At 45.0% G+C, this 8,084-nt stretch overlaps 1 protein-coding gene across 1 annotated transcript in view; it reads left to right on the forward strand.

Annotated features, from left to right (window-relative positions):
- The window catches only part of LOC106733237 (testis-specific serine/proline-rich protein), a gene marked incomplete at its 3' end in the record, with an annotated part of 37,270 nt that extends 29,314 nt beyond the window's left edge, over positions 1-7,956 (forward strand). The window contains exons 5-14 of the mRNA XM_014582010.1: positions 499-530; positions 874-969; positions 1,496-1,547; positions 2,688-2,719; positions 3,777-3,803; positions 3,901-4,014; positions 5,495-5,522; positions 6,735-6,875; positions 7,195-7,304; positions 7,811-7,956. Of these exons, the coding sequence (XP_014437496.1) occupies positions 499-530; positions 874-969; positions 1,496-1,547; positions 2,688-2,719; positions 3,777-3,803; positions 3,901-4,014; positions 5,495-5,522; positions 6,735-6,875; positions 7,195-7,304; positions 7,811-7,956 (778 nt within the window). The remainder of the gene's footprint in view (positions 1-498; positions 531-873; positions 970-1,495; positions 1,548-2,687; positions 2,720-3,776; positions 3,804-3,900; positions 4,015-5,494; positions 5,523-6,734; positions 6,876-7,194; positions 7,305-7,810) is intronic.
- Positions 7,957-8,084: the final 128 nt, after the last annotated feature.

Here is an 8,084-nt window from a genome sequence, read left to right on the forward strand (position 1 = left end):
AAGGGACTGTGAGAGGCATGGGAGCCACTGCTCCCCACACCTAACTTCCAGGCTCCCAAATCAAAGAGAAACTAATTCCCCAAATCAGGTAGGCAGTTTTTCTCTTTTATTTTATTAGTCTTCTCCATACTTTTGATAATACCTCTTACTTTTTACACAGACTTTTTTGTTGTTGTTGCTGTTTTTTTGTTTGTTTGTTTGTTTTGCCTGCAGCAGCCTATCATTCCATCTCCAGGTCTCTGGACAGTAAAGGACATGGAGGCAGGAGCACCGCTGTCCCTCCACCTCACTTCCCAGATCTAGCCCAAGACACACCCAGTCTCTCGTAGTTTTTCTCTTTTTTCTTTGCTCTTCTCCATTCTTTTGTTAATTCCCTCCTCTTCCTTTATCCACAGACTGTCCTTTTTTTCTGTAGCTGCAAGTTCCATCTCTAGGCCTCTGGACAATAAGGGACATTGAGGCAGGGGCACCACTCTCACCCCCCCACCTCAATTTCAGGCTCCCCTGCCCAAGACTCACCCAGTCCCCCAGTAAGTTAAGTAGCTTTTCTTTTTATTCTTTGCACTTCTTCATTCTTTTGTTATTGCCCTCCTCTTTCTTTTCCCTTAAAATATCCTTTAATTATTTATTTTTCTGCAGAAGCTTGAAATTCCATCTCCAGGCTTCTGGACAGTAAGGTACATAGAGGAAGGTTAATCACTGCCCCCTAGCCTCACTTACAGGCTCCCTAGGCTAAGACCTACCCAGTCCCTGAATCAGATGGGCAGTTTTCTCTCTCTCTCTCTCTTTTTGTTGTCCTTTGGTCGTCTCCTTTTTTTTTGGTAAATATCCTCCTCTCCCTTTCCCAACACACTATCCGTTTTTGTGCAACAGCCTCTAGTGCCATCTCGAGGTCTATGGACAGTAAGGGACATTGAGACCGGCGCACCACTGCTCCCCAGCCCACAACCCATCAAGTCTCCCATTCAGGTAGGCAGTTTTTCTTTTTTTTTCCTTGCTCTTCTTCATTCTTTTGTTAATATCATCTTCTTTCTTTTCCCCAGACTGTCCTTTTCTCTGCAACAGCTTGAAGTTCAAACTTCAGGTCTCTGGACAGATGGGACATTGAGGCAGGGGCAGCAGTGCCCCACCTCCTCACTTCTAGGATCCCTTGACCAAGACCCACATAGCCCCTCAATCAGGTAGAAAGTTTTTCTTTTTCTTTCTTTCTCTCTCTCTCTTTTTTTTTTTTGTCTTCTCCCTCCTTTTGTTAATACCCTCCTCTTCTTGCTTCATAGACTGTTTCTTTTTTTATGCTGCAGTCTCAAGTTGAATCTCCATACCGCTGAACAGTAAGGGACATTGAGACTGGGGCACCACTGCCCCCCAGGCTCATTTACAGTCTCTTCAGTTCATGACCCACCCAATATTTCATTCATATTAGCAGTATTTTGCTTTTTTTCCTTTGATTTTCTCCATTTCTTTTGTTAATACCTCCCTCTTTCTTTTTCCACAGACTGTCCTTTATTCTGCAGCAGCTTCCAGTTCCAAGTCCAGGCCTCTGGACAGTAAGGGACATTGAGTCAGGGGAAACACTGCACCAGGACTCACTTCCAGGCTCCCTAAACCCAAGACACACCCAGTCCCCCAGGCAGGTAGTCAGTTTTTTTCTCTCTCTCTCTTTTTTTTCACTCTTCTCCATTAATACTTTCTTATTCCTTTCCCCAAAGACTGTCCTTTTTTTGGCAGCAGCTTGAAGTTACATCTCCAGGCCTCTGGATAGTAAGGGACATTAAGACAGGGGCACCTCAATCCTTCTGTCTCAATTCCAGTTTCTCCAGCCCAAGACTCAACCAGTCTTGTGGTCAGGTTGGCACTTTTTCTCTTTTTTCCTTTGCCCTACTCCATTCTTTTGTAAATACTATCCTCTTCCTTTCCCCACAGATTGTCTTTTTTTTAAGCAACAGCCTCAAGTTCTATTTCCAGGTCTCTGCAAAGTAAAAGACATTGAGACAGAGATAGCACTGTCTCCTCCACCTCTATTCCAGGTTCCTCAGCCCAAGACTCACACTAGCTACCCAGTTAGGTAGGTAGTTTTACTCTTTTTATTCTTTGCTTTTCTCCATTCTTTTGTTATTACCCTCCTCTTTTCCCACAGACTGTACTTTTTTCTGCAGCAGCTTAAAGTTCCATCTCCTGGCCTCTGGAAAGTACAGAATATTGAGTCAGGTGCACAAGTTTCCCACCCTCACTTTCAGGCTCCCTAGGCCAAGAACCACCCAAACCACAGTCAGGTAGGCAGTTTTTTTCCTTTTTACTTTGGTCTTCTCCCATCTTTTGTTAATACCTTCCTTTTCCTTTCTCCACAGACTGTCCTTTTTTGTGTAGCAGCATCCAGTTCCATCTCCAGGTCTCTGGCCAGTAAGGGACATTAAGGCAGAGGTACCATTACCCCCTAACCTTGCTTCCAGGCTCTTCAGCCCAAGACGTGATCACCCAATGTCCCATTCAGGTAGGCAGTTTTTTCTTTTTCTTTTTCTTTTTTTTTCCTTTGTTCTTCTACATTCTTTTGTTAATTCGGTTCCCTTCCTTTATACACAGACTCCTTTTTTTCTGCAGCAGCACTGAGTTCCATCTCTAGGCCTTTGGACAATAAGGGACATTGAGGCAAGGGCACCACTGTTGCCCCCCATCCCCCCTAATTTCAGGATCCCCAGACCAAGACTCACCAAGTTACCAAGTAAGTTAGGTAGCTTTTCTCTTTTTATTCATTGCTCTTCTTCATTCTTATGTTATTGACCTCCTCTTTATTTCCTCTCAAATTATCCTTTTTTATGCAGCAACTTGAAGTTCCAACTCCCGGCTTCTGGACAGTAAGGTATATTGAGGAAGGTGCATTACTTCCTTCCTGCCTCATTTCGAGGCTCCCTAGTCCAAGTCTCACCCAGGACTCCAGTCAGGCAGGCAGTATTTCTCTTTTTTATTCTTTGTTTTTCTCCTTTCTTTTGTTAATACCCTCCTCTTCCTTTCCCCACAGAGTGTCCTTTTTTCCACAGCAACCTCCAGTTCCATCTCAAGCCTTTGGACAGTAAGGGACATTGAGGCAGCACCACTACTTCCTCTCCAGACTCACATACAGGCTTCTTAGCCCAAGATTTACCAGGTCTCCAAGTCAGGTAGCCAGTTTTTCTGTTATTTTCTTTGCTCTTTTCTGTTCTTTTGTTAATACACTCCTCTTCCTTTCTGCACAGAATGTCCTTTTCTCTGTATCAGCCTCCAATTCTATCTCCAGGCCTCTTAACAGTTAGGGACATTGAGGCAGGGGTACTATCTACTACTATCTACTACTATCTCTCCAACTAACTTCAAGGCTCTCCAGCCCAAGACCCACCAAGTCCCCAACTCATTAGGCAGATTTTCTCTATTTTTCTTTGCTCTTCTCCATTCTTTAGAAAAAATCCATCTCTTTCTTACCCCCAGAAATTGTCCTTTTTTATGCAGCAGCCTCCAGTTCCATCTCCAGGATTCTTGACACTAAGGGACATAGAAATAGGGGCACCCTGCCCCCTCTGACTCAATTTCAGGCTTCCCATACCAGAACCTTCGTAGTCTGCCAGTCAGGTAGGTAGCTTTTCTCTTTTTTTCTTTGTTTTTCTCCATTCTGTTGTTATTACCCTCTGCTGTATTTCCCCAGAACTGTCCTTTTTTTCCTGCAGTAGCTTAGAGTTCCATCTCCAAGCCTCTGGACTGTAAGAGACATTGAGGCAGGGACACCACTGCTCCCCCCTCACTTCCAGACTCCCAAAGCCCATTACTCTAATCAGGTAGGCAGTCTTTCTCTTTTTTTTCTTTGCTCTTCTCCATTCTTTTGTTAATACTCTCCTTTTTCTTTCCTCTAGACTGTCCTCTTTTCTATATCAGCTCGAAGTTCCACCTCCAACCCTCTGGACACTATGGGACATTGCGCCAGGGACACCACTCCCCCTCCTCACTTCCAGTATCTCTAGACCAAGACCCACCAAGTTCCCCAATCAGGTAGGGAGTTTTTCTCTTTCATCTTTTCTCTCCTTTTGTTAATACCCTTCTCTTCCATTCCTCACAGACTGTTTCTATTTTTGTACTGCAGGCTCCAGTTTTATCTCCATGCCTCTGGACAGTAAGGGACATTGATGTAGGGGCACCACTGTTGCCTAGCCTCACTTCTAGACTCCCGAGCCCGGGACTCAACCAGTCTCCCATTCAGGTATGCAGTGTTTCTCTTCTTCTTTTTTTTCTTTTGCTCTTCTCCATTTTTTTTTTTGTTGTTGTTAATACTTTCCTGTTCTATAACACACAACCTGACCTCTTATTGCAGCTACCAGCAGTTCTACCTCCAGGCCTCTGGACTGTAAGGGACATTTATGCAGGGCACTACTGACACCCCACATCACATCCAGGCTACCCAGCAAAAGACTAACCCAGCCCCCCAGTCAGACTGTCCTTTTTTTTTTTTTTTTTTTGGAGAGCTGTAGGGCGCGTGTGCTCGCCAGACAGACAGAGAGAGACATAGAGACAGAAAGCGAGAAATCACCCCCCAGGGGGGATGGTCACGCTGCAATCCCTTCTCCTCCATTCTCCTCTCGGGATCTTGGGCACACACACACGCGCCCGACATGAGTTTTAAGTCACTGGGTCCGGGACACGAACTGCGGTCGACTACGTGGGAGTCCAGCGACATAGCCATTACGCTAACTTCTGGTTCCCCAGACTGTCCTTTTTTCGCAGCAGCCTCTAATTCCATCTCCAGACCTCTAGACAGTAAGGGACATTTAGGCAGATGCACACTGCTCCCCCTCCTCACTTTGAGGCTCCCCAGCTCAAGACCCTATCTGTCCCCCAGTCAGACAGGCTTTTTTTCTGCAGCAGCTTCCAGTTCCATCTCAACGTGTCATAACAGAGAGGGACATTGAGACAAGGGCGGCAGCAATGCCTTTCACTTCACTTCCTGAATCTCTAGCCCAGGACTCACCCAGTCTCAGAGCCAGGTAGGTAGCTTTTCTCTTTTTACTCTTTGCGCTTCTCCATTCTTTCGTTAATACCCTAGTCTTCCTTTACCCATAGACTGTCCATTTTTCTGCAGCTTAAGAGTTCCATCTTGAGGCCTCTGGACAGTATGGGACATTGACTCAGGGCAGCACAGTTCTTCCGCATCACTTTCTGACTCTGCAGCCCATTGTCAGACCTCTGGATAGTAACAACATTCAGTTCCATGTCCAGGCCTCTGGACTGTATGTGTAACACTGAGGCTGGAGCAACACTGCTCCCTGCCTCACTTCCAGGCTCCGCAGCCCAAGACCCACCCATTATACCAGTCAGGATAGCAACTTTTTTTTCTTTGCTCTTCTCCTTTCTTTAGTTAATACTCTCTGCTTTCTTTCCACAGAAAAACTCCAGTGCTATCTCCAGGCCTCTGGACAGTAAGATACATTGAGTCAGGGGCACCACCTCTTCCCTACCTGACATCCATGTTCCTCAGTTTAAGACCCACCAGGTCTGCCAGTCAGGTAGGTAGTTTTTCTCTTTTCTTTGCTCTTTTCCATTCTTTTCAAAATACCCTCCTCTTCATTTCTACATAGACTATCCTTTTTTCTGTAGCAACCTCCATTTCAATCTCCAGGCCTCTGGACAATAAGGTACATTGAGTCAGGGGCACCACATCTTCTCTACCTGATATCCATGCTCCTCAGTCTAAGACCCACCAGATCTGCCAGTCAGGTATGCAGTTTTTCCTCTCTTTTTTCTCTGCTCTTTTCCATTTTTTTTTTTAAATACCCGCCTCTTTATTTTCGTACAGATTTTCTTTTTTCTGTAGAAGCCTCCAGTTCAAATCTCCAGGCCTCTGGACAGTAAGGGATATTGAGGCAGGGGCCCTACTACCCTCCCACGTAACTTCGAGTCTTCCCAGGAAAAACCCAACCAGTTCCTCTGTCATGTTTGTAGTTTCTCTCTCTCTGTCTTTTTTGTTTGTTTGTTTTTGTTCTTCTCCATTATTTCTAAAATACCCACGTCTTTCTTTTCCCATAGGCTGTTTTTTTTTGTTTGTTTGTTTTTGTTTTTTTGTTTTTTTGTTTTTTTGTGCAACAGCCTCCAGATCCATCTTCAAGACTCTGGACATTAAAAGATATTGAAGCAGGGGCACCCCTGCCCCCTCTGTCTCAATTCCCAGTTCAAGATCCACCCACTCCCCCAGTCAGGTAGGTAGCTTTTCTCTTATTTTTCTTTGCTCTTCTCCATTCTTTTGTTATTACCCTCCTCTTTTATTTATTTATTTTTTTCAACAGACTATTCTTTTTTTCTGCAACAACTTGAAAATTTATCTCTAGACCTCTGGACAGTAATGTACATTGAGGCAGTGGCACACCTCCCCCACCAACTCACTTTCAGGTTCCCCAGCCCAAGATAAGGTAGGAAGTGAGGCTCCCCAGCACCAGTTCAGGTAGGCAGTTTTTCTTTTTATTTTCTTTGCTCTTCTGCAATAGTACGCTTCTCTTCCATAATCCACAAACTGTCTTCTTTTCTACAGCAGGCTCCAGTTCCATCTCAAGGCCTCTGTACAGGAAAAGACACTGAGGCAGGGGCATCACTGCCCTCCTGCCTCACTTCCAGACTCCCCATCCCAAGACCCACCCAATTACCCAGTCAGGTTGGCAGTTTTTCTCTTTTTCCTTTGTGCTTCTCATTCTTTTGTTAATTCCCCCCTCTTCCTTTCCCCACAGACTGTCCTTTTATTCTGCAGCAGCCTATTGTTCAATCTTCAGGCCTCTGGACTTTAAGGGACATTGAGGCAGGGGCACCACTGCCCACACCACCTAACTTCCAGGCTCCTCAACCCAAGACCCACTCAATCCCTTTGTCAGGTAGGTAGTTTTTCACTTTTTTTCATTGGTCTTCTCTATTCTTTTGTTAATACCTTCCATTTCTTTTTCCAAATTGTCTTTTTTGTACAGCAACCTCCAGTTCCATTTTCAGGCCTCTGGACAGTAAGAAACATTTAGATAGGGGCATCATTGCCCCCTTGTCTCACTTCCAGGCTTCTGAGACCAAGATCCACCCAATCACCCTGAGGAGTAGTCATTTTTGTTCATTTTTTAAAATTTATTTTATTTTTTTTCTTTTCTCCATTCTTTATGAATACTCTCCTGTTCCTTTCCCCACAGAATGTCTGTTTTTCTACAGCATCCTCCATGTCATATCCAGGCCTCTGGACAGTAAAGTACATTGAGAATCTCTTCCCCCACCTAACTTCCATGCACCCCAGCCAAAGACCCAACCAGTCCTCCAATCAGGTAGGCAGTTTTTCTCTTTTTTATCTGTGCTCTTCTCCTTTCTCTAGTTAATACCCCCTCATCCTTTCCTCACAGATAGTACTTTTTTTCTGCAGCAGCCTCCAATTCCACCTCCAGGCCTCTGGATCATAAGGGAAATTGAGGCAGGGTCACCTCTGCCCTTCCACCTTACTTTCAGGCTCCCCAGACCAAGACCTACCTAGTTCTTCTGTGTGGTAGCCAGTTTTTCACTTTTTAATTTTTTTATTTTCCATTCTTTTGTTAATACCCCCTTCTTACTAAATACACAGACTAACGTTTTTTTCTGCAGCAGCCTCCCGTTCCATCTCCAAGTCTCTGGACAGTAAGGGACATTGATGCAGAGGCACCACTGCCCCCTGCCCCACCTCATTCCAGTCTCCCAGCCCAGGACCCACACATTATACCAGTCAAGTAGGCAGTTTTTCTCTTTTTTGTCTTTTCTCTTCTCCTTAATTTTCTTAATACCCTCCTCTTCCTCTCCCTAGCGACTGTCCTTATTTCTACAGCAACCACCAGTTCCATCTTCAGGTCTCAGGAGAGTAATTGACATTGAAGCATGGACACCACTGCCCCCACCTCCCAGTTCACATCCATACTCCTCAGCCCAGAACCCACCCTGCTCCCCATTCAGGTAGGCAGTTTATCTCCTTTTTTCTGTTCTCTTCTTTTCTTTTCTTTTCTTCCCCTCATCTTCCTTTCTGCACAGGCTGTTCTATTTTCTCTAGAAGCCTCTAGTTTAATCTCCAGGCCACTGAAGAG

This window comes from Tupaia chinensis, unplaced genomic scaffold (assembly GCF_000334495.1).
Source record: "Tupaia chinensis unplaced genomic scaffold, TupChi_1.0 Scaffold141824_1, whole genome shotgun sequence".
Lineage (NCBI taxonomy): Eukaryota > Metazoa > Chordata > Mammalia > Scandentia > Tupaiidae > Tupaia > Tupaia belangeri.